This window comes from Oncorhynchus masou, chromosome 3 (assembly GCF_036934945.1).
Source record: "Oncorhynchus masou masou isolate Uvic2021 chromosome 3, UVic_Omas_1.1, whole genome shotgun sequence".
Lineage (NCBI taxonomy): Eukaryota > Metazoa > Chordata > Actinopteri > Salmoniformes > Salmonidae > Oncorhynchus > Oncorhynchus masou.
Window position 1 is genome coordinate 1,231,701 of NC_088214.1, and position 26,369 is coordinate 1,258,069.

The 26,369-nt window shown below is 46.4% G+C and overlaps 1 protein-coding gene across 1 annotated transcript in view; it reads left to right on the forward strand.

Moving 5' to 3' along the window:
* Window positions 1-26,369, forward strand: part of LOC135508628 (protein Niban 1-like) — an 83,427-nt gene that overhangs the window by 16,637 nt on the left and 40,421 nt on the right. The window contains 1 exon segment of the mRNA XM_064928872.1: window positions 22,445-22,575. Within this exon segment, the coding sequence (XP_064784944.1) occupies window positions 22,445-22,575 (131 nt within the window).

The window sequence follows — 26,369 nt, forward strand, 5'->3', positions numbered from 1 at the left end:
TCCGTCCTCTATATTATATATACCACATCTCTTCACCATCTCTCTATATCCATCCTGTATACAAAAATACCACAACATGTACACAATCTCTGTATACACTATATATCACAACATGTACACAATCTCTGTATTCACTATATACTACAACATGTACATGATCTCTGTATTCACTATATACTACAACATGTACACAATCTCTGTATACACTATATACCACAACATGTACACAATCTCTGTATTCACTATATAACACAACATGTACATGATCTCTGTATTCACTATATACCACAACATGTACACGATATCTGTATACAATATATACCACAACATGTACACGATATCTGTATACAATATATACCACAACATGTACACAATCTCTGTATTCACTATATACCACAACATGTACACTGTTTATGTTCCCCATGTCTTTTCTTTAATCTCTAACACGTATAGAGTGAAAACAACCCTTGGTGGGTTAGGACTAGGTGAGAGAGAGACTCCCACTTCATATCTACCTGCTCTATATCAAATCAAATTTATTTATATAGCCCTTCGTACATCAGCTGATATCTCAAAGTGCTGTACAGAAACCCAGCCTAAAACCCCAAACAGCAAGCAATGCAGGTGTAGAAGCACGGTGGCTAGGAAAAACTCCCTAGAAAAGCCAAAACCTAGGAAGAAACCTAGAGAGGAACCAGGCTATGTGGGGTGGCCAGTCCTCTTCTGGCTGTGCCGGGTAGAGATTATAACAGAACATGGCCAAGATGTTCAAATGTTCATAAATGACCAGCATGGTCGAATAATAATAAGGCAGAACAGTTGAAACTGGAGCAGCAGCACGGCCAGGTGGACTGGGGACAGCAAGGAGTCATCATGTCAAGTAGTCCTGGGGCATGGTCCTAGGGCTCAGGTCAGTTGAAACTGGAGCAGCAGCACGGCCAGGTGGACTGGGGACAGCAAGGAGTCATCATGTCAGGTAGTCCTGGGGCATGGTCCTAGGGCTCAGGTCCTCCGAGAGAGAGAAGGAGAGAATTAGAGAACGCACACTTAGATTCACACAGGACACCGAATTGGACAGGAGAAGTACTCCAGATATAACAAACTGACCCCAGCCCCCCGACACATAAACTACTGCAGCATAAATACTGGAGGCTGAGACAGGAGGGGTCAGGAGACACTGTGGCCCCACCCATCTATATCTACCTTAATAAGACTAGGAGAGAGAGACTCCCACTTCATATCTACCTGCTCTATATCTACCTTAATAAGACTAGGAGAGAGAGAGACTCCCACTTCATATCTGCCTGCTCTATATCTACCTTAATAAGACTAGGAGAGAGACTCCCACTTCATATCTGTCAGGATTTGGCCAGGGTTGTTCCGGTTGTTGGTCACTAGATGCCCCCATTGTGCTTTTTGTCCTTATGTTTTTCCCTTGTTCCCCATTATTATTTGCACCTGTGTCTCGTTTCCCCTGAGTGTATTTAAACCCTTAGTTTCCCTCTGTTCTGTGCTCTGTGTTTGTATGTTAGCACCCTGCCCTAGTGTTCTGTGTACTCTTGTCGATTCCGGGTGACGCTCTTGTGGTATTCTGTTTTTTGTTTTTGTTTATTTTTTGTTAGTTTCTTTTGAGGCCTTTTTGTGTTTTTCCTACCACCTTTTGGATTTGCCATTTTTTGTATTTAAGGATTTTTTCTTTATTAAATATACCGTCTTAAGTACTGCTGTGTCTGCCTCATCTTCTGGGTTCTGCTGACTATTCGTGGCTCAGTTGGTTAAGTGACTGTTTCTCACTCCGGAGACCCAGGTTCGAAACCGGGTCCTGACAGAAACACAGAGCCAAAAATGAACCCAGAGGCAGCCAGTTCCCAGGACCTTTTTGCCACGCTGTCCCACCAACAGGAGACTGTCCAACGCCACGAAGCCGCCCTGGTTCAGCAAGAGGCCTTAATGGCTAGACATTCTCATCTTCTGTCGGAGATGCTGACTTCCATTAAGCAAATATCTGATCGACTTACCCCGGCAACAGTTCCCGTCCCAGTACCTCAGGTTCACGTACCCATGGCAGTTAACCCCCTGGCTGAACCTCGTCTTCCACCTCCCCAACGGTTCTCAGGTGATCCAAGTGCTTGTAAAGGGTTTCTCACTCAATGTTCTCTCTCCTTTGAGCTGCAACCCTCGTCGTTTCCCACCGACCGGTCTAAGATCGCATATATCATCACCCTGCTGTCGGGAAAAGCCCTGGCCTGGGCTACTGCTGTGTGGGATGCCCATAGTTCCTGCTGTGCCAACTACTCTGCCTTTGCTGAGGAATTCAAACGAGTGTTTCAAGGCCCAAGCAGTGGTTCTGACTCAGCCAAACAGCTCCTGACTCTCTATCAAGGTTGGCGCAGCGTGACGGACTATGCCATCCAGTTCCGCACGGTGGCAGCAGCGAGTGGCTGGAACAACGAGGCGCTCACGGTGTGCTTTCTGAAAGGCCTTTCCGACACTATCCAAGATGAACTGGCCACTCGGGAACCACCGGACAATCTCGAGTCCCTGATCAAGTTGGCCTCACGCATTGACCAGCGTCTGAGAGAGAGAGAACTCAACCGTAGACCTCTAGCCCCTATCAGTCCCAGCTTCGAGTCCCCACCTTTATCATCGCTGGCTCCACCGGAACCCATGCAGATTGGACGCATCTCCCAGGCTGAGAGAGACCGCCGGATGAGGGAGCGACGCTGTCTATATTGCGGCAAACCGGGCCATTTCCGTTCCACGTGTCCCGGGCTCCAGGGAAACGCTCTGTCCCGTACAGACCGGGGGAACTGTAACGGGAAACATAACCTCCTCCCATCCGTCCAACTCCCGTCTGCTCATTCCAGTCACCCTCTCCTGGGACAACCACAAGCTTCACCTTCAAGCCTTGGTAGACTCTGGAGCCGCAGGTAACTTCATGGATGGTGTCTGGGCGAAGGAGAATGGCGTTCCCTCTGAACCTCTAAGTGACCCCATGAGGGTTACTACATTGGATGGAAGCCCTTTGGGATCTGGACTTGTCACTCATGTCACTACCTCCTTGCGACTTTCAGTTTCACAACACCAGGAATTGATGAACTTTCATTTGATCTCCTGTTCCGAGTTCCCTCTCGTCCTTGGATACCCCTGGCTTCACAGCCATAACCCTCACATCGACTGGTCTGTGGGCACTATCAAGCAGTGGGGTCCTACGTAATATATCCCATTTAGCTACTTGTATTTTCCAGAATTCCCGAGTTCTACTCCCGAGTCTTTAGAATCCATCGACCTGACCCAAGTTCCCGAGTGTTACCATGACCTCAAACTGGTGTTTAGCAAACAGAGGGCCACTATGCTACCACCCCATAGACCTTACGATTGCCCCATCGACCTGTTTCCGGGCACTTGCCCCCCCAGGGGTCGGATCTTTTCCCTATCTCCACCCGAACGAACTGCTATGGATACCTACATCAAGGACGCTCTGGAAGCAGGCCTCATGCGTCCATCCACCTCCCCGGCGGGAGCCGGGTTTTTCTTTGTGGCCAAGAAAGACGGTGGATTACGTCCTTGCATCGACTACCGGGGACTCAATGCCATAACCGTCCGTAACCGTTACCCGCTACCCCTTATGGCCACAGCCTTCGAGCTGCTCCAGGAAGCAGTTGTTTTCACTAAGCTTGACCTGCGGAACGCATACCATCTTGTGCGGATCAGACCTGGTGACGAGTGGAAGACCGCTTTCAACACGCCTACTGGTCACTATGAATACTTGGTGATGCCCTTCGGCCTGACCAACGCCCCAGCGGTGTTCCAAGCGCTCATAAACGATGTGCTTAGGGATATGCTTAACATATTTGTGTTCGTTTACTTGGATGACATCCTCATCTTTTCGAGCTCCCTTCAAGAACACACTAAGCATGTCAGACAAGTACTCAAACGCCTCCTAGACAGCCATCTGTACGTTAAGCCGGAAAAATGTGAATTCCATTCATCCCGAGTACAATTCCTGGGATTTGTAGTGGAACCCGGTCGAGTCCAAATGGACCCTAGGAAGGTAGGGGCGGTAGCGGATTGGCCCACCCCCAAATCCGTTAAGGATGTTCAGCGTTTCCTGGGCTTCACAAACTTTTACCGCAAGTTCATCAAGAACTTCAGTTTGGTGGCAGCTCCTCTCTCAGCTTTAACCAAAGGTGGCAATGCAAGGTTTTTGTGGGGAAGAGAAGCTGAGACGGCCTTCCAAGGACTCAAGCAGCGCGTCCTCTCTGCTCCCATCCTGATACTACCGACTACGGATGAACCATTTGTGGTGGAGGTAGACGCATCAGAGGTTGGTGTTGGAGCTGTCCTGTCTCAGAGGGGTGAAGACAAGAAGCTTCATCCGTGCGCTTTCTTCTCACACCGGCTTACCCCGACTGAGAGGAACTACGATGTGGGGATCGTGAACTCCTAGCGGTTAAGATGGCATTGAAGGAATGGAGACACTGGCTCGAGGGGGCTTCTCACCCGTTTCAAGTGCTTACGGACCACAAAAATCTGGAGTATATCCAGCAGGCGAAGCGATTGAACTCTAGACAAGCTAGATGGTCTCTTTTCTTCAATCGATTCCAGTTCATCCTCACCTATCGGCCCGGGTCGAAGAATCTCAAACCGGATGCCCTGTCCCGAGTCTACGCTCCTGCCATTCGAGATGACACGGACATGCCTGTCCTTCCTGCTGCTAAGATTGTGGCTCCGATCTCGTGGCAAGTTGAGGATACCGTGAGACGTGCTCAAGCTAGCGAACCGGACCCTAAAGGAGGCCCTGCCAATCGGTTGTTTGTCCCCAAGGCAGTGAGGACTCAGGTCCTTCTGTGGGGGCACTCCTCTCGCCTCACCTGTCATCCGGGCGTAGGTCGCACCTTGGAGTTCATCCAGCGTAAGTTCTGGTGGCCTACCATAAGAGAAGACGTTGCCACTTTCGTCAATGCCTGCCCCGTGTGCTGCCAGGGCAAATCTTCTCACCTCCGCCCTCAAGGACTCCTTCACCCTTTACCTGTTCCCCACAGACCCTGGTCCCATATCTCATTGGACTTTATTACTGGACTTCCTCCATCCCATGGCAATACTACTATCCTAGTCATAATCGACAGGTTTTCAAAGGCGGCCAGGTTCGTCCCTCTGACTAAGTTACCTTCTGCCAAGGAAACGGCTGAGTTGGTAATTAATCATGTGTTCCGAGTCTTCGGCATTCCTCAAGATGTGGTTTCTGACAGAGGTCCCCAGTTCGCCTCAAGGTTTTGGAAGGCCTTCTGCCAACTTATGGGGGCTTCTGCCAGTCTATCTTCAGGGTACCATCCGGAGTCCAACGGCCAAACAGAGAGGATGAATCAAGAGCTGGAAACCACCCTCCGATGTATGACTCGTGACAACCCGTCCACATGGTCATCCTTTATTGTTTGGGCCGAATACGCGCACAACACCTTGCGCTCCTCCTCCACTGGTATGTCCCGCACGAGTGTCAGTTTGGCTATGCTCCTCCATTGTTCCCGGACCAGGAGGCAGAAGTCAGTGTGCCTTCAGCCTTGAAGTTCGTCAGACGCTGTCGGCTTATGTGGAGGAAGACCCGTCTTAATCTTATGCGTTCCTCACAGAGGTATCAACAACAAGCCAACAGACGTCGCCGTCCCGGGCCTACCCTGCGCCCGGCCAGAGAGTCTGGCTCTCCACAAGAGACTTACCTCTACGGGTGGAGTCTCGCAAGCTGTCCCAAAAATACATCGGTCCCTTCAAGGTTGTCAGGAGAGTTAACCCAGTTTCTTATCGCCTACACTTACCCAGATCCCTTAAGATTAATCCCACATTTCATGTTTCCTTGTTAAAACCTGTTGTTTTTCTCCCCTTGTCCCGGCAGACAGACCTCCCCTCCGCCTCGTGTCATTGGAGGCCAGCCGGCTTATACCGTCCACCGGATACTGGATTCCCGCCGGGTGCAGCGGTCCTGGCAGTATCTGGTGGACTGGGAAGGCTACGGTCCTGAGGAGCGCTCCTGGGTTCCTGCCAGAGACATACTGGACCCTGACCTCATTCGTCAGTTCAGGGCCCTCCACCCTGAGAGAGCTGGTAGGAACGTCAGGAGCCGTTCCTAGGGGGGATTCTGTCAGGATTTGGCCAGGGTTGTTCCGGTTGTTGGTCACTAGATGCCCCCATTGTGCTTTTTGTCCTTATGTTTTTCCCTTGTTCCCCATTATTATTTGCACCTGTGTCTCGTTTCCCCTGAGTGTATTTAAACCCTTAGTTTCCCTCTGTTCTGTGCTCTGTGTTTGTATGTTAGCACCCTGCCCTAGTGTTCTGTGTACTCTTGTCGATTCCGGGTGACGCTCTTGTGGTATTCTGTTTTTTGTTTTTGTTTATTTTTTGTTAGTTTCTTTTGAGGCCTTTTTGTGTTTTTCCTACCACCTTTTAGATTTGCCATTTTTTGTATTTAAGGATTTTTTCTTTATTAAATATACCGTCTTAAGTACTGCTGTGTCTGCCTCATCTTCTGGGTTCTGCTGACTATTCGTGGCTCAGTTGGTTAAGTGACTGTTTCTCACTCCGGAGACCCAGGTTCGAAACCGGGTCCTGACAATATCTGCCTGCTCTGTATCTGAGCCCTTAAAAAGCTGCTAATACGTTGAATTGGGTCAAATTGTACTGAGAGTTTCCATGGGACATAATGACAGGATGTTCTGATGGAGATAATGCCTGCATGGAGGGACATAGTTAGAGGAGTGCAGGATACAGAAGGGTAACATAGATGAGTGTAGAATGCAGGAGGATTGAATACAGAAGGGTAGAATTCAGGAGGGTAGAATGCAGTAAGGTAGAATGTAGGAGGGTAGAATATATGAGGAGTAGAATGCAGGAGGGTGGAATACAGGAGGGTAGAATAGATGAGGGGTAGAACACAGGAGGGTAGAATGCAGTAAGGTAGAATGTAGGAGGGTAGAATATATGAGGAGTAGAATGCAGGAGGGTGGAATACAGGAGGGTAGAATAGATGAGGGGTAGAACACAGGAGGGTAGAATGCAGTAAGGTAGAATGTAGGAGGGTAGAATATATGAGGAGTAGAATGCAGGAGGGTGGAATACAGGAGGGTAGAATAGATGAGGGGTAGAATAGATGAGGGGTAGAATGCAGGAAGGTAGAATACAGGAGGGTAGAATAGATGAGGGGTAGACTACAGGAGGGTAGAATAGATGAGGGTAGAATGCAGTAAGGTAGAATGTAGGAGGGTAGAATATATGAGGAGTAGAATGCAGGAGGGTGGAATACAGGAGGGTAGAATAGATGAGGGGTAGAACACAGGAGGGTGGAATACAGGAGGGTAGAATAGATGAGGGGTAGAACACAGGAGGGTAGAATAGATGAGGGTAGAATGCAGGAGGGTAGAATATATGAGGAGTAGAATGCAGGAGGGTGGAATACAGGAGGGTAGAATAGATGAGGGGTAGAACACAGGAGGGTAGAATAGATGAGGGTAGAATGCAGGAGGGTAGAACACAGGAGGGTAGAACACAGGAGGGTAGAACACAGGAGGGTAGAATAGATGAGGGGTAGAATGCAGGAGGGTAGAATACAGGGTAGAATAGATGAGGGGTAGACTACAGGAGGGTAGAATTCAGGAGGGTAGAATGCAGGAGGGGTAGAATTCAGGAGGACAGAATACAGTAAGATAAAATACAGGAGGGTGGAATACAGGAGGGTGGAATACAGGAGGGTGGAATACAGGAGGGTGGAATTCAGGAGGGTCTTATATAGTAGGACAGAATACAGTACATTTACATTTAAGTCATTTAGCAGACGCTCTTATCCAGAGCGACTTACAAATTGGTGAATTCACCTTCTGACATCCAGTGGAACAGCCACTTTACAATAGTGCATCTAAATCATTTAAGGGGGGTGAGAAGGATTACTTATCCTATCCTAGGTATTCCTTGAAGAGGTGGGGTTTCAGGTGTCTCCGGAAGGTGGTGATTGACTCCGCTGTCCTGGCGTCGTGAGGGAGTTTGTTCCACCATTGGGGGGCCAGAGCAGCGAACAGTTTTGACTGGGCTGAGCGGGAACTGTACTTCCTCAGTGGTAGGGAGGCGAGCAGGCCAGAGGTGGATGAACGCAGTGCCCTTGTTTGGGTGTAGGGCCTGATCAGAGCCTGGAGGTACTGCGGTGCCGTTCCCCTCACAACTCCGTAGGCAAGCACCATGGTCTTGTAGCGGATGCGAGCTTCAACTGGAAGCCAGTGGAGAGAGCGGAGGAGCGGGGTGACGTGAGAGAACTTGGGAAGGTTGAACACCAGACGGGCTGCGGCGTTCTGGATGAGTTGTAGGGGTTTAATGGCACAGGCAGGGAGCCCAGCCAACAGCGAGTTGCAGTAATCCAGACGGGAGATGACAAGTGCCTGGATTAGGACCTGCGCCGCTTCCTGTGTGAGGCAGGGTCGTACTCTGCGGATGTTGTAGAGCATGAACCTACAGGAACGGGCCACCGCCATGATGTTGGTTGAGAACGACAGGGTGTTGTCCAGGATCACGCCAAGGTTCTTAGCGCTCTGGGAGGAGGACACAATGGAGTTGTCAACCGTGATGGCGAGATCATGGAACGGGCAGTCCTTCCCCGGGAGGAAGAGCAGCTCCGTCTTGCCGAGGTTCAGCTTGAGGTGGTGATCCGTCATCCACACTGATATGTCTGCCAGACATGCAGAGATGCGATTCGCCACCTGGTCATCAGAAGGGGGAAAGGAGAAGATTAATTGTGTGTCGTCTGCATAGCAATGATAGGAGAGACCATGTGAGGTTATGACAGAGCCAAGTGACTTGGTGTATAGCGAGAATAGGAGAGGGCCTAGAACAGAGCCCTGGGGGACACCAGTGGTGAGAGCGCATGGCGAGGAGACAGATTCTCGCCACACCACCTGGTAGGAGCGACCTGTCAGGTAGGACGCAATCCAAGCGTGGGCCGCACCGGAGATGCCCAACTCGGAGAGGGTGGAGAGGAGGATCTGATGGTTCACAGTATCGAAGGCAGCCGATAGGTCTAGAAGGATGAGAGCAGAGGAGAGAGAGTTAGCTTTAGCAGTGCGGAGCGCCTCCGTGATACAGAGAAGAGCAGTCTCAGTTGAATGACTAGTCTTGAAACCTGACTGATTTGGATCAAGAAGGTCATTCTGAGAGAGATAGCGGGAGAGCTGGCCAAGGACGGCACGTTCAAGAGTTTTGGAGAGAAAAGAAAGAAGGGATACTGGTCTGTAGTTGTTGACATCGGAGGGATCGAGTGTAGGTTTTTTCAGAAGGGGTGCAACTCTCGCTCTCTTGAAGACGGAAAGGACGTAGCCAGCGGTCAGGGATGAGTTGATGAGCGAGGTGAGGTAAGGGAGAAGGTCTCCGGAAATGGTCTGGAGAAGAGAGGAGGGGATAGGGTCAAGCGGGCAGGTTGTTGGGCGGCCGGCCGTCACAAGAAGCGAGATTTCATCTGGAGAGAGAGGGGAGAAAGAGGTCAGAGCACAGGGTAGGGCAGTGTGAGCAGAACCAGCGGTGTCGTTTGACTTAGCAAACGAGGATCGGATGTCGTCGACCTTCTTTTCAAAATGGTTGACGAAGTCATCTGCAGAGAGGGAGGATGGGGGGGAGGGGGAGGAGGATTCAGGAGGGAGGAGAAGGTGGCAAAGAGCTTCCTAGGGTTAGAGGCAGATGCTTGGAATTTAGAGTGGTAGAAAGTGGCTTTAGCAGCAGAGACAGAGGAGGAAAATGTAGAGAAGAGGGAGTGAAAGGATGCCAGGTCCGCAGGGAGGCGAGTTTTCCTCCATTTCCGTTCGGCTGCCTGGAACTCTGTTCTGTGAGCTCGCAATGAGTCGTCGAGCCACGGAGCGGGAGGGGAGGACCGAGCCGGCCTGGAGGATAGGGGACATAGAGAGTCAAAGGATGCAGAAAGGGAAGAGAGGAGGGTTGAGGAGGCAGAATCAGGAGATAGGTTGGAGAAGGTATGAGCAGAGGGAAGAGATGATAGGATGGAAGAGGAGAGAGTAGCGGGGGAGAGAGAGCGAAGGTTGGGACGGCACGATACCATCCGAGTAGGGGCAGTGTGGGAAGTGTTGGATGAGAGCGAGAGGGAAAAGGATACAAGGTAGTGGTCGGAGACTTGGAGGGAGTTGCAATGAGGTTAGTGGAAGAACAGCATCTAGTAAAGATGAGGTCGAGCGTATTGCCTGCCTTGTGAGTAGGGGGAAGGTGAGAGGGTGAGGTCAAAAGAGGAGAAGAAGGAGGCAGAGAGGAATGAGTCAAAGGTAGACGTGGGGAGGTTAAAGTCGCCCAGGACTGTGAGAGGTGAGCCGTCCTCAGGAAAGGAGCTTATCAAGGCATCAAGCTCATCTTATGAACTCTCCGAGGGAACCTGGAGGGCGATAAATGATAAGGATGTTAAGCTTGAAAGGGCTGGTAACTGTGACAGCATGGAATTCAAAGGAGGCGATAGACAGATGGGTAAGGGGAGAAAGAGAGAATGACCACTTGGGAGAGATGAGGATCCCGGTGCCACCACCCCGCTGACCAGAAGCTCTCGGGGTGTGCGAGAACACGTGGGCGGACGAAGAGAGAGCAGTAGGAGTAGCAGTGTTATCTGTGGTGATCCATGTTTCCGTCAGTGCCAAGAAGTCGAGGGACTGGAGGGAGGCATAGGCTGAGATGAACTCTGCCTTGTTGGCCGCAGATCGGCAGTTCCAGAGGCTACCGGAGACCTGGAACTCCACGTGGGTCGTGCGCGCTGGGACCACCAGATTAGGGTGGCCGCGGCCACGCGGTGTGGAGCGTTTGTATGGTCTGTGCAGAGAGGAGAGAACAGGGATAGATAGACACATAGTTGACAGGCTACAGAAGAGGCTACGCTAATGCAAAGGAGATTGGAATGACAAGTGGACTACACGTCTCGAATGTTCAGAAAGTTAAGCTTACGTAGCAAGAATCTTATTGACTAAAATGATTGAAATGATACAGTACTGCTGGAGTAGGCTAGCTGGCAGTGGCTGCGTTGTTGACTTTGTAGGCTAGCTGGCAGTGGCTGCGATGTTGACACTACACTAATCCAGTCGTTCCGTCGAGTGTAATAGTTTCTAGAGTGCTGCTATTCGGGGGCTAGCTGGCTAGCTAGCAGTGTTGATTGCGTTACGTTACGTTAAAGGAACGACAATAGCTGGCTAGCTAACCTAGAAAATCGCTCTAGACTACACAATTGTCTTAGATACAAAGACGGCTATGTAGCTAGCTAGCTACGATCAAACAAATCAAACCGTTGTACTGTAATGAAGTGAAATGAAAATGTGATACTACCTGTGGAGCGAAGCGGAAGTTAGTTGAAGTTCTATTCGGTAGAGGTTGGCTAGCTGTTGGCTAGCTAGCTAGCAGCATCTCCTACGTTAAGGACGACAAATAGCTGGCTAGCTAACCTCGGTAAATTAAGATAATCACTCTAAGTCTACACACTCTAAACTACACAATTATCTTGGATACGAAGACAGCAAAGACAACTATGTAGCTAGCTAACACTTCACTAATCGAGTCGTTCAGTTGAGTGTAATAGTTTCTACAGTGCTGGTGGACAGTGGACGTTAGCTAGCTGCTTAGCTAGCTGCTGGGCAGATAGCAGTGTAGACTACGTTAGGACGACGAAATACGATAATTACGCAATTATCTTTGATACAAAGACGGCTATGTAGCTAGCTAAGAAGAAATTGCTAAGATTAGACAAATCAAACCGTTGTACTATAATGAAATGTAATGAAAAATGTAATGAAAAGTTATACTACCTGCGGACCGAAGTGTAGATGCGACCGCTCGCTCCAACCCGGAACCGGAAGCATTTAGATAGAATACAGGAGGGTAGACTACATGTGGATAGAATACAGTAAGATAGAATACAGGAGGGTAGACTACATGTGGATAGAATACAGTAAGATAGAATACAGGAGGGTCGTATATAGTTGGACAGAATACAGGAGGGTAGTATATAGTAGGACAGAATACAGGAGGGTCGTATATAGTAGGACAGAATACAGGAGGGTAGTATATAGTAGGACAGAATACAGAAGGGTAGTATATAGTAGGACAGAATACAGGAGGTTAGTATATAGTGGGTAGAATACAGGATGGTAGTGTATAGTAGGACAGAATATAGGAGGGTAGAATACAGGAGTGATGCACAGTACCAACTGTAAAGTTTGGTGGATGAGGAATAATGGTCTGGGGCTGTTTTTTAAGGTTCGCGCTCCTTAGTTCCAGTGAAGGGAAATCTTAACGCTGCAGCATGCAATGACATTCTAGAAGATTCTGTACTTCCAACTTTGTGGCAACTGTTCGGGGAAGCCCTTTCCTGTTTCAGCATGACAATACCCCCGTTCACAAAACGAGGTCCAGACAGAAATGGTTTGCTGAGATCAGTGTGGAAGAACTTGACTGGCCTGCAGAAAGCTCTGACCTCAACCCCATCGAACACCTTTGGGATTAATTGGAACCCCGACTGTGAGCCAGGCCTAATCGCCCAACATCAGTGCCGACCTCAATAATGCGCTAGTGGCTGAATGGAAGCAAGTCCCCGCAGCAATGTTCCAACATCTAGTGGAAAACCTTCCCAGAAGAGTGGAGGCTGTTATAGCAGCAATATTCCAACATCTAGTGGAAAGCCTTCCCAGAAGAGTGGAGGCTGTTATAGCAGCAATGTTCCAACATCTAGTGGAAAGCCTTCCTAGAAGAGTGGAGGCTGTTATAGCAGCAATGTTCCAACATCTAGTGGAAAGCCTTCCCAGAAGAGTGGAGGCTGTTATAGCAGCAATGTTCCAACATCTAGTGGAAAGCCTTCCCAGAAGAGTGGAGGCTGTTATAGCAGCAATGTTCCAACATCTAGTGGAAAGCCTTCCTAGAAGAGTGGAGGCTGTTATAGCAGCAATGTTCCAACATCTAGTGGAAAGCCTTCCCAGAAGAGTGGAGGCTGTTATAGCAGCAATGTTCCAACATCTAGTGGAAAGCCTTCCTAGAAGAGTGGAGGCTGTTATAGCAGCAATGTTCCAACATCTAGTGGAAAGCCTTCCCAGAAGAGTGGAGGCTGTTATAGCAGCAATGTTCCTACATCTAGTGGAAAGCCTTCCCAGAAGAGTGGAGGCTGTTATAGCAGCAATATTCCAACATCTAGTGGAAAGCCTTCCTAGAAGAGTGGAGGCTGTTATAGCAGCAATGTTCCAACATCTAGTGGAAAGCCTTCCTAGAAGAGTGGAGGCTGTTATAGCAGCAATGTTCCAACATCTAGTGGAAAGCCTTCCCAGAAGAGTGGAGGCTGTTATAGCAGCAATGTTCCAAAATCTAGTGGAAAGCCTTACCAGAAGAGTGGAGGCTGTTATAGCAGCAAGTGTTCCAACATCTAGTAGAAAGCCTTCTTAGAAGAGTGGAGGCTGTTATAGCAGCAATGTTCCAACATCTAGTGGAAAGCCTTCCCAGAAGAGTGGAGGCTGTTATAGCAGCAATATTCCAACATCTAGTGGAAAGCCTTCCTAGAAGAGTGGAGGCTGTTATAGCAGCAATGTTCCTACATCTAGTGGAAAGCCTTCCCAGAAGAGTGGAGGCTGTTATAGCAGCAATGTTCCAACATCTAGTGGAAAGCCTTCCCAGAAGAGTGGAGGCTGTTATAGCAGCAATGTTCCAACATCTAGTGGAAAGCCTTCCCAGAAGAGTGGAGGCTGTTATAGCAGCAATGTTCCTACATCTAGTGGAAAGCCTTCCCAGAAGAGTGGAGGCTGTTATAGCAGCAAGTGTTCCAACATCTAGTAGAAAGCCTTCCTAGAAGAGTGGAGGCTGTTATAGCAGCAATGTTCCAACATCTAGTGGAAAGCCTTCCCAGAAGAGTGGAGGCTGTTATAGCAGCAATATTCCAACATCTAGTGGAAAGCCTTCCTAGAAGAGTGGAGGCTGTTATAGCAGCAATGTTCCAACATCTAGTGGAAAGCCTTCCCAGAAGAGTGGAGGCTGTTATAGCAGCAATGTTCCTACATCTAGTGGAAAGCCTTCCCAGAAGAGTGGAGGCTGTTATAGCAGCAATGTTCCAACATCTAGTGGAAAGCCTTCCCAGAAGAGTGGAGGCTGTTATAGCAGCAATGTTCCAACATCTAGTGGAAAGCCTTCCCAGAAGAGTGGAGGCTGTTATAGCAGCAATGTTCCAACATCTAGTGGAAAGCCTTCCCAGAAGAGTGGAGGCTGTTATAGCAGCAATGTTCCAAAATCTAGTGGAAAGCCTTCCCAGAAGAGTGGAGGCTGTTATAGCAGCAAGTGTTCCAACATCTAGTAAAAAGCCTTCCTAGAAGAGTGGAGGCTGTTATAGCAGCAATGTTCTAACATCTAGTAGAAAGCCTTCCCAGGAGAGTGGAGGCTGTTATAGCAGCAATGTTCCAACATCTAGTGGAAAGCCTTCCCAGAAGAGTGGAGGCTGTTATAGCAGCAATGTTCCAACATCTAGTAGAAAGCCGCCTTGGAAAGCCTTCCCAGGAGAGTGGAGGCTGTTATAGCAGCAATGTTCCAACATCTAGTGGAAAGCCTTCCCAGAAGAGTGGAGGCTGTTATAGCAGCAATGTTCCAACATCTAGTAGAAAGCCTTCCCAGAAGAGTGGAGGCTGTTATAGCAGCAATGTTCCTACATCTAGTGGAAAGCCTTCCCAGAAGAGTGGAGGCTGTTATAGCAGCAATGTTCCTACATCTAGTGGAAAGCCTTCCCAGAAGAGTGGAGGCTGTTATAGCAGCAAAGGGGGAACCAAGTCCATATTAATGAGATGTTCGAGGAGCAGGTGTCCACATACTTTATGTCATGGAGTGTACTGTATGTAAAAACTACATAGACAGATAATGTTATGACTAGCGTGTGGATAGAGAGAACCTACTTTATAGTACCCAAAAGAGAATATATGATAATGTTATGACTAGCGTGTGGATAGAGAGAACCAAAAGAGATAATATGATAATGTTATGACTAGCGTGTGGATAGAGAGAACCTACTTTATAGTACCCAAAAGAGATAATATGATAATGTTATGACTAGCGTGTGGATAGAGAGAACCTACTTTATAGTACCCAAAAGAGATAATATGATAATGTTATGACTAGCGTGTGGATAGAGAGAACCTACGCTATAGTACCCTGACTGATGTGTGTCAATAACTATTCAGATAGAAGATGTATTTCCACACACAGACAGGAGGATAATACAATTAACAGAGCTACAATATTTCCCAACAACATAATGGGCAATATACTGTATTTCTATAATTTATGCAATATATAACACAATATATCGCTGGGGTGTATTCATTACGTCTTGAAACAGAAACCATTTAAGAACCAAACGGAAGCTAGATCACATTATAATACATCACATGAAGCCTCTCTCTCTCTCTCTTCATTGGCATGGAAAACACATGTTAACATTGCCCAAGCAAGTGAACTGGATAATAACAAAAGTCAAATAAACAACAAAAGTGAACTGTAAACATTACACTATATTCCAAAATAATATGATGTCTATAATCAGTGTTGTAACGATGTGCAAATAGTTAAAGTACAAAAGGGAAAATAAATCAACATAAATATGGTTTGTTCTTCACTGGTTGCGCTTTTCTTGAGGCAACAGGTCACATATCTTGCTGCTGTGATGGCGCACTATTTCACCCAGTAGATATGGAAGTTTATCAAAATTGGGTTTGTTTTCAAATTCTTTGTGTATCTGTGTTATCTGAGGGAAATATGTGGTACTAATATGGTCATACATTGGGCAGGAGTTTAGGAAGTGCAGCTCAGTTTCCACCTCATTTTGTGGGCAGTGAGCACATAGCCTGTCTTCTCTTGAGAGCCATGTCTGCCTATGGCAGCCTTTCTCAATAGCAAGGCTATGCTCACTGAGTGTACATAGTCAAAGCTTTCCTTAAGTTTGGGTCAGTCAGAGTGGTCAGGTATTCTGCCGCTGTGTACTCTCTGTTTAGGGCCAAATAGCACTCTAGTTTGCTCTGTTTTTTTGTTAATTCTTTCCAATGTGTCAAGTAATTATTTTTTTGTATTTTTATGATTTGGTTGGGTCTAATTGTGCTGTTGTCCTGGGGCTCTGTGGGGTGTGTTTGTGTTTGTGAACAGAGCCCCAGGACCAGCTTGCTTAGGGGCCTCTTCTCCAGGTTCATCTCTCTGTTGTAGATGGCTTTGTTATGGAAGGTTTGGGAATCGCTTCCTTTTAGGTGGTTGTAGAATTTAACGGCTCTTTTCTGGATTTTGATCATTAGCGGCCTAATTCTGCTCTGCATTATTTGGTGTTCTACGTTGTACACTGAGGATATTTTTTAAGAATTCTGCATGCAGTCTCAATTTTGTGTTTGTCCCATTTTGTGAATTCTTGGTTGGTGAACGGACCCCAGACCTCACAACCATAAAGGGTAATGGGTTCTATAACTAATTCAAGTACTTTTAGCCAGATCCTAATTGGTATGTTGAATTTTATGTTCCTTTTGATGACATAGAAGACCCTTCTTGCCTTGTCTTGTCTCTCAGATTTTTTTTGTGTGCTCTAGGGCAACGGTTGTCTAGATGGAATTTGCATTTGTGGTCTTGGCAACTGGACCTTTTTTGGAATGCCATTATTTACATTGTGGTGATAGATTGTGATGCTAGATTGCGGTAATAGATTGCGGTAATAGATTGTGGTGATAGATTGTGGTGATAGATTGTGGTGATAGATTGCGGTGATAGATTGTGATGCTAGATTGCGGTAATAGATTGTGGTGATAGATTGTGGTGATAGATTGTGGTGATAGATTGTGGTGCTACATTGTGGTGATAGATTGTGGTAATAGATTGTGGTGCTACATTGTGGTGATAGATTGTGGTGCTACATTGTGGTGCTACATTGTGGTAATAGATTGTGGTGCTACATTGTGGTGCTACATTGTGTTAATAGATTGTGGTGCTACATTGTGGCGATAGATTGCGGTGCTAGATTGTGGTAATAGATTGCGGTGCTACATTGTGGTAATAGATTGCGGTAATAGATTGCGGTGCTACATTGTGGTGATAGATTGTTGTGCTAGATTGTGGTGATAGATTGCGGTGCTACATTGTGGTGCTACATTGTGGTGATAGATTGCGGTGCTACATTGTGGTGATAGATTGTGGTGCTACATTGTGGTGATAGATTGTGGTAATAGATTGCGGTGCTACATTGTGGTGCTAGATTGCGGTGCTACATTGTGGTAATAGATTGCGGTGCTAGATTGCGGTGATAGATTGCGGTGATAGATTGCGGTGCTACATTGTGGTGCTACATTGTGGTGATAGATTGTGTTGATAGATTGTGGTGATAGATTGCGGTGCTACATTGTGGTAATAGATTGTGGTGATAGATTGTGGTGCTAGATTGCGGTGCTAGATTGTGGTAATAGATTGTGGTGATAGATTGTGGTGATAGATTGTGGTGATAGATTGTGGTGCTACATTGTGGTGATAGATTGTGGTGATAGATTGCTGTGCTACATTGTCGTGATAGATTCCGATGCTAGATTGCGGTGCTACATTGTGGTGATAGATTCCGGTGCTAGATTGCGGTGCTACATTGTGGTAATAGATTCCGGTGCTAGATTCCGGTGCTAGATTGCGGTGCTACATTGTGGTCATAGATTCCGGTGCTAGATTGCGGTGCTAGATTGCGGTGCTACATTGTGGTGATAGATTGTGGTGATAGATTGCGGTGCTACATTGTGGTGATAGATTGCGGTGCTACATTGTGGTGATAGATTGTGTTGATAGATTGTGGTGCTAGATTGTGGTAATAGATTCCGGTGCTAGATTGTGGTGATAGATTGTGGTGCTACATTGTGGTAATAGATTGTGGTGATAGATTGTGGTGCTAGATTGTGGTGATAGATTGCGGTGCTACATTGTGGTGATAGATTGTGGTGCTAGATTGTGGTGATAGATTGTGGTAATAGATTGCGGTGCTACATTGTGGTGATAGATTGCGGTGCTAGATTGCGGTGCTACATTGTGGTAATAGATTGCGGTGATAGATTGCGGTGATAGATTGCGGTGCTACATTGTGGTGCTACATTGTGGTGATAGATTGTGTTGATAGATTGTGGTGATAGATTGCGGTGCTACATTGTGGTAATAGATTGTGGTGATAGATTGTGGTGCTAGATTGCGGTGCTAGATTGTGGTAATAGATTGTGGTGATAGATTGTGGTGATAGATTGTGGTGATAGATTGTGGTGCTACATTGTGGTGATAGATTGTGGTGATAGATTGCTGTGCTACATTGTCGTGATAGATTCCGATGCTAGATTGCGGTGCTACATTGTGGTGATAGATTCCGGTGCTAGATTGCGGTGCTACATTGTGGTAATAGATTCCGGTGCTAGATTCCGGTGCTAGATTGCGGTGCTACATTGTGGTCATAGATTCCGGTGCTAGATTGCGGTGCTAGATTGCGGTGCTACATTGTGGTGATAGATTGTGGTGATAGATTGCGGTGCTACATTGTGGTGATAGTTTGTGGTGATAGATTGTGGTGCTACATTGTGGTGCTACATTGCGGTGATAGATTGCGGTGCTACATTGTGGTAATAGATTCCGGTGCTACATTGTGGTAATAGATTCCGGTGCTAGATTGAGGTAATAGATTGCGGTGCTAGATTCCGATGCTAGATTGCGGTGCTAGATTCCGGTGCTAGATTGCGGTGCTAGATTGCGGTGCTACATTGTGGTAATAGATTCCGGTGCTAGATTGCGGTGCTACATTGTGGTAATAGATTCCGGTGATAGATTGCGGTGCTACATTGTGGTAATAGATTCCGGTGATAGATTGCGGTGCTACATTGTGGTAATAGATTGCGGTAATAGATTCCGGTGCTAGATTGCGGTGCTACATTGTGGTAATAGATTCCGGGGCTAGATTGCGGTGCTAGATTGCGGTGCTACATTGTGATCATAGATTCCGGTGCTAGATTGCGGTGCTAGATTGCGGTGCTAGATTATAACTGGCCCCTCTGTGGTATTCTCCATATGCGTTGTGTTGGTTTTTACACCGTTGACAGAGAGGAGTGGAATGAATGAGGCAGGGAGGAATCATGACGGACAGTCATCACTGAGGTCGTGACAACAGAATGAATCACAGGAGAAAAGAATTAGTAGCAGATGGGAAGATGATTCACCATCCTGACCTCTGTGCTCCCGTTTCCTTTCATGTCACTTGTAGATTAATAGAATGTGATCTCACAAGATCAGGATGGTGGAACGAGGCCACAAAACCATACAGAATATCTGTGTGCTGTAGAGTTGTTTTAAATGATACTGTCACGGCTTTCTTCTGTGGACGAAGGAGAGGACCGAAGCGCAGCGTGGTTAGTGTTCATCATGTTTAATAAAGACCATAAACGTGAACACTACAAAATACAAAACAACAAAAAAATGTGAAAAACCGAAACAGTCCTATCGGGTGCAGACACACGACGACAGAAGACAACCACCCACAAAACCCAACACAAAACAGGCTACCTAAATATGGTTCCCAATCAGAGACAATGACTAACACCTGCCTCTGATTGACAACCATATCAGGCCAAACATAGAAACAGGAAAACTAGACACACAACATAGAATGCCCACCCAGCTCACGTCCTGACCAACACTAAAACTAAGAAAACACAAAAGAACTATGGTCCGAACGTGACAGATACAGAGGTATTGCGCTGAGTTGATGTTGTATTGTGGTTGGGATGTTGAAGTGAGATTATGTTCTATTGTGATTGGGATGTTGAAGTGAGATTATGTTGTATTGTGGTTGGGATGTTGAAGTGAGATTATGTTCTATTGTGGTTGGGATGTTGAAGTGAGATTATGTTGTATTGTGGTTGGGATGTTGAAATGAGATTATGTTGTATTGTGGTTGGGATGTTGAAATGAGATTATGTTTGGTTGGGATGTTTGATTATGTTGATGTTGAAGTGAGATTATGTTGTGTTGTGGTTGGGATGTTAGTGAGATTATGTTGTATTGTGGTTGGGATGTTGAAGTGAGAATATGTTTATTGTGTTGATGTTGAATATGTTGTATTGTGGTTGGGATTTTTGAGATTATTTTGTGTTGTGGTTGGGATGTTGAAGTGAGATTATGTTGTATTGTGGTTGGGATGTTGAAGTGAGATTATGTTGTATTGTGGTTGGGATGTTGAAGTGAGATTATGTTGTATTGTGGTTGGGATGTTGAAATGAGATTATGTTGTATTGTGGTTGGGATTTTGAAGTGAGATTATTTTGTGTTGTGGTTGGGATGTTGAAGTGAGATTATGTTGTATTGTGGTTGGGATGTTGAAGTGAGATTATGTTGTATTGTGGTTGGGATGTTGAAGTGAGATTATGTTGTATTGTGGTTGGGATGTTGAAATGAGATTATGTTGTTTGTGTTGATTTTGGAGATTATTTTGGTTGATGGGATTTTGAAGTGAGATTATTTTGTGTTGTGGTTGGGATGTTGAAGTGAGATTATGTTGTATTGTGGTTGGGATGTTGAAGTGAGATTATGTTGTATTGTGGTTGGGATGTTGAAGTGAGATTATGTTGTATTGTGGTTGGGATATTGAAGTAAAATGTGAATTGACATACGGCTAACTGAAAAGATAATGGAAACACTGAAGTAAATGAGGGATACAAAGAATATTGAAATCAGGTGCTTCCACACAGGTGAGGTTCCTGAGTTAATTAAGCAATTAACATCCCATAAAGCCTGGCCGTCTCAGTCACCAGATCTCAACCCAGTTAAAAACTAACGGGAGGTTCTGGAGCGAAGCCTGAGACGGCGGTTTCCACCAACAACAAAACACCAACTGATGGAATTTCTCATGGAAGAATGGTGTCGCATTCCTCCAATCAAGTTCCAGACACTTGTAGAATCTATAGAATGGTGTCGCATTCCTCCAATTGAACCTGTTCTGATGGTGGCATTCCTCCAATCAAGTTCCAGACACTTGTAGAATCTATAGAATGGCCCCCATTCCTGTTCCAGACCTGTTCTGATTGGTGGTCCAGACCTTGTAGAATCTATAGAACGCATTCCTCCCCCATTGAATCCTGTTCTGATTGGTGGAGGCCCAACGCCCCTATTGAACCTGTTGTGATTGGTGAACGCCCCCTATTGAACCTGTTCTGATTGGTGGAGGCCCAACGCCCCCTATTGAACCTGTTCTGATTGGTGGAGGCCCAACGCCCCCTATTGAACCTGTTCTGATTGGTGGTGGCCCAACGCCCCCCATTGAACCTGTTCTGATTGGTGGAGGCCCAACGCCCCCATTGAACCTGTTCTGATTGGTGGAGGCCCTATTGAACCTGTTCTGATTGGCCCCCATTGAACCTGTTCTGATTGGTGGTGGCCCAACGCCCCCCATTGAACCTGTTCTGATTGGTGGAGGCCCAACGCCCCCCATTGAACCTGTTCTGATTGGTGGTGGCCCAACGCCCCCTATTGAACCTGTTCTGATTGGTGGAGGCCCAACGCCCCCTATTGAACCTGTTCTGATTGGTGGTGGCCCAACGCCCCCTATTGAACCTGTTCTGATTGGTGCCCCCATTGAACCTGTTCTGATTGGTGGCCCAACGCCCCCATTGAACCTGTTCTGATTGGTGGAGGCCCAACGCCCCCCATTGAACCTGTTCTGATTGGTGGAGGCCCAACGCCCCCCATTGAACCTGTTCTGATTGGTGGAGGCCCAACGCCCCCATTGAACCTGTTCTGATTGGTGGAGGCCCAACGCCCCCATTGAACCTGTTCTGATTGGTGGAGGCCCAACGCCCCCTATTGAACCTGTTCTGATTGGTGGAGGCCCCGCCCCCATTGAACCTGTTCTGATTGGTGGAGGCCCAACGCCCCCATTGAACCTGTTCTGATTGGTGGTGGCCCAACGCCCCCCATTGAACCTGTTCTGATTGGTGGTGGCCCAACGCCCCCCATTGAACCTGTTCTGATTGGTGGTGGCCCAACGCCCCCCATTGAACCTGTTCTGATTGGTGGAGGCCCAACGCCCCCATTGAACCTGTTCTGATTGGTGCCCCCATTGAACCTGTTCTGATTGGTGGAGGCCCAACGCCCCCCATTGAACCTGTTCTGATTGGTGGAGGCCCAACGCCCCACTTGATGTTGGTGTTTCCTTTATTGTGTCCGTTACCTGTCGCTCTGTGATGTGGTTTACATGGAGGATGTGAGAAAGATGGTTCACCACTGAATGGCATTGTCTTGTTGTGAGCTACTGACCTTTAATGTCTTCAATGACACAGATCTGGTTCTGACCACCATGTGTGTGTGTGTGTGTGTGTGTGTGTGTGTGTGTGTGTGTGTGTGTGTGTGTGTGTGTGTGTGTGTGTGTGTGTGTGTGTAGGTCGTGCAGAGTCCGAGCTGAAGAACTTCAGTCCCCACTACAGGCAGCAGTACTTTGTAGCCTTCTTCTCTCAGCTGCAGGAGGAGGTGGAGCAACACAAAGAGACACACACTCAGCTCCTTAAACAGAGGGTAAGACACACACACACACACACACACACACACACACACACACACACACACACACACACACACACACACACACACACACACACAGCACCTCTCTAATTCAGGGGGGTTAAATGCAGAAGACTCATTTCGGTTGAATGCATTCAGCTGTACAACTAACTAGGCATCCCCCTTTCCCTTAGACAAAAGAGCCAAGAATGAGTTCGTCCAAGTGAGGAGTAAAATCATTGATGTGTAATAATGTGTTTGTGATTGAACTATAGTTTTGGCACGTCGGTTAGGACATCTACTTTTTTCCAACAATTGTTTACAGACAGATTATTTCACTTATAATTCACTGTATCACAATTCCAGTGGGTCAGATGTTTACATACACTAAGTTGACTGTGCCTTTAAACAGCTTGGAAAATTCCAGAAAATTATTTCATGGCTTTAGAAGATTCTGATAGGCTAATTGACATCATTTGAGTCCTTCAACCTCAGTGCCTCTGCTTGACATCATGGTAAAATCAAAAGAAATCAGCCAAGACCTCAGAAAAAAAATTGTATACCTCCACAAGTCTGGTTCATCCTTGGGAGCACTTTCCAAACGCCTGAAGGTACCACGTTCATCTTTACAAACAATAGTACACAAGACAACACAGCCGTCATACCGCTCAGGAAGGAGACGCGTTCTGTCTCCTAGAGATTAACGTACTTTGGTGTGAAAAGTGCAATTCAATCCCAGAACCACAGTAAAGGACCTTGTGAAGATGCTGGAGGCAACGGGTACAAAAGTATCTATATCCACAATAAAACGCGTCCTAAATCAACATAACCTGAAAGGCCTCTCAGCAAGGAAGACGCCACTGCTCCAAAACCGCCATAAATCCAGACTACGGTCTGCAACTGCACATGAGGACAAAGATCGTACTTTTTGGAGAAATGTCCTCTGGTCTGATGAAACAAAAATAGAACTGTTTGGCCATAATGACCACCTGTCACGCTCTGACCATTATTTGCGTTGTTTGTTTTTATATTTTGTTTGGTCAGGGTGTGATATGAGTGGGCGTTCTATGTTGCATGTCTAGTTAGTCTGTTTCTATGTGTTTTGGCCTGGTATGGTTCTCAATCAGTGGCAGGTGTTTGTCGTTGTCTCTGATTGGGAACCATATTTAGGTAGCCTGTTTTGTATTGTGTTTCGTAGGTTATTGTCTATGTGATGTTACATGTTTGCACTCAGTATTTATAGCGGTCATGTTCGTTTTGATATTTTGTTTGTTTGTTTAAGTGTACTTCGTGTTTGTTGTCTTCTATCATTAAAAGGATGTATTCACATCACGCTGTGCTTTGGTCTCCTCACTACAACGTTCGTGACAGAACAATAATAGAACTGTTGGGCCATAATGACCATCGTTATGTTTGGAGGAAAAAGGGGAGACTTGCAAGCCGAAGAGCACCATCCCAAACGTGAAGCACGGGGGTGGCAGCATCATGTTGTGGGGGTGCTTTGCTGCAGGAGGGACTGGTGCACTTCACAAAATAGATGGCATCATGAGGAGGGAAAATTGTATGGATATATTCAAGCAACAACTCAAGACATCAGTCAGGAAGTTAAAGCTTGGTCGCAAATGGGTCTTCTAAATGGACAATGATCCCAAGCGTACTTCCAGTCAAGATTCTAGCAGCCGTGTTTAGCACTAACTGCAGTTTATTTAGTGCTTTATCCGGGTAGCCGGAAAGTAGAGCATTGCAGTAGTCTAACCTAGAAGTGACGACAAGCATAGCTTAATTTTTCTGCATAATTTTTGGATAGAAAGTTTCTGATTTTAGCAATGTTACGTAGATGGAAAAAAGCTTGATATGTTCGTCAAAAGAGAGATCAGGGTCCAGAGTAACGCCGAGGTCCTTCACAGTTTTATTTGAGACAACTGGTATAACCATCAAGATTAATTGTCAGATTCAACAGAAGATCTCTTTGTTTCTTGGGACCTAGAACAAGCATCTCTGTTTTGTCCGAGTTTAAAAGTAAAACATTTGCCGCCATCCACTTCCTTATGTCTGAAACACAGGCTTCCAGGGAGGGCAATGTTGGGGCTTCACCATGTTTCATCGAAATGTACAGCTGTGTGTCGTCCGCATAGCGGTGAAAGTTAACATTCTGTTTCTGAATGACATCACCAAGAGGTAAAATATATAGTGAAAACAATAGTCGTCCTAAAATGGAGCCTTGAGGAACACCGAAATTTACAGTTGATTTGTCAGAGGACAAACCATCCACAGAGACAAACTGATATCTTTTCAACAGATAAGATCTAAACCAGGCCAGAACTTGTCCGTGTAGACCAATTTGGGTTTCCAACCTCTCCAAAAGAATGTGGTGATCGATAGTATCAAAAGCAGCACTAAGGTCTAGGAGCACGAGGACAGATGCAGAGCCTTGGTCTGACGCCATTAAAAGGTAATTTACCACCTTCACAAGTGCTCAGTGCATTGATGGGTTCTAAAACCAAACTAAAGCGTTTCGTATACATTGTTTGTCTTCAGGAAGCAACTTCAGAAAGTGAGTTGCTGTGCAACAGCTTTTTAAAAACATTTTGAGCAGAACGGGAGGTTCGATATAGAGGCCGATTAGCTTTTTATATTTTCTGGGTCAAGGTTTGGCTTTTTCAAGAGAGGCTTTATTCCTGCCACTTTTAGTGAGTTGGATACACATCCGGTGGATAGAGAGCCGTTTACTATGTTCAACGTAGGAGGGCCAAGCACAGAAAGCAGCTCTTTCAGTAATTTACTTGGAATAGGGTCCAGTATGCAGCTTGAAGGTTTAGAGACCATGATTATTTTCATCAACATGTCAAGAGATATAGTATTGAAAAACTAAAGAGGAGTCCCTAATTTGCTTTCTAATGATCATGATCTTTTCTGAGACAAGAAGTTCATGAATTTATCACTGCTGAAGTGAAAGCCATCCTCTCTTGGGGAATGCTGCTTTTTAGTTAGCTTTGCGACAGTATCAAAAATAAACTTTGAATTGTTCGTATTTTCCTCAATTAAGTTGAAAAAATAGGATGATCGAGCAGCAGTAAGGGCTCTTCGATACTGCACAGTACTGTCTTTCCAAGCTAGTCGGAAGACTTCCAGTTTGGTGTGGTGCCATTTCCGTTCCAATTTTCTGGAAGCTTGCTTCAGGGCTCGGGTATTTTCTGTGTACCAGGGAGCTAGTTTCTTATGACAAATATTTTTGTTTATAGGGGTGCAACTGCATCTAGGGTACTAAGCAAAGCTAAATTGAGTTCCTCAGTTAGGTGGTTAACTGATTTTTGTACTCTGACGTCCTTGGGTAGGCGGAGGGAGTCTGGAAGGGCATCTTTGGGTTGTCCGAGAATTTATAGCATGGCTTTTGATGATCCTTGGTTGGGGTCTGAGCAGATTATTTGTTGCGAATGCAAACGTAATAAAATGGTGTTTCGATAGTCCATAATTATGAGAAAAAAACATTAAGATCCACAACATTTATTCCACGGGACAAAACTAGGTCCTATGACTATGACTGTGGCAGTGAGTAGGTCCGGAGACATGTTGGACAAAACCCACTGAGTCGATGATGGCTCCGAAAGCCTTTTGGAGTGGGTCTGTGGACTTTTCCATGTGAGTATTAAAGTCACCAAAAATGTGAATATTATCTGCCATGACTACAAGGTCCGACAGGAAGTCAGTGAGTGTATACGGCCCAGGAGGCCTGTAAACAGTATATATGAAAAGTGATTGAGCTGCATAGATTTCATGACTAGAAGCTGGCTAACAGCCTGCTGCCTGGC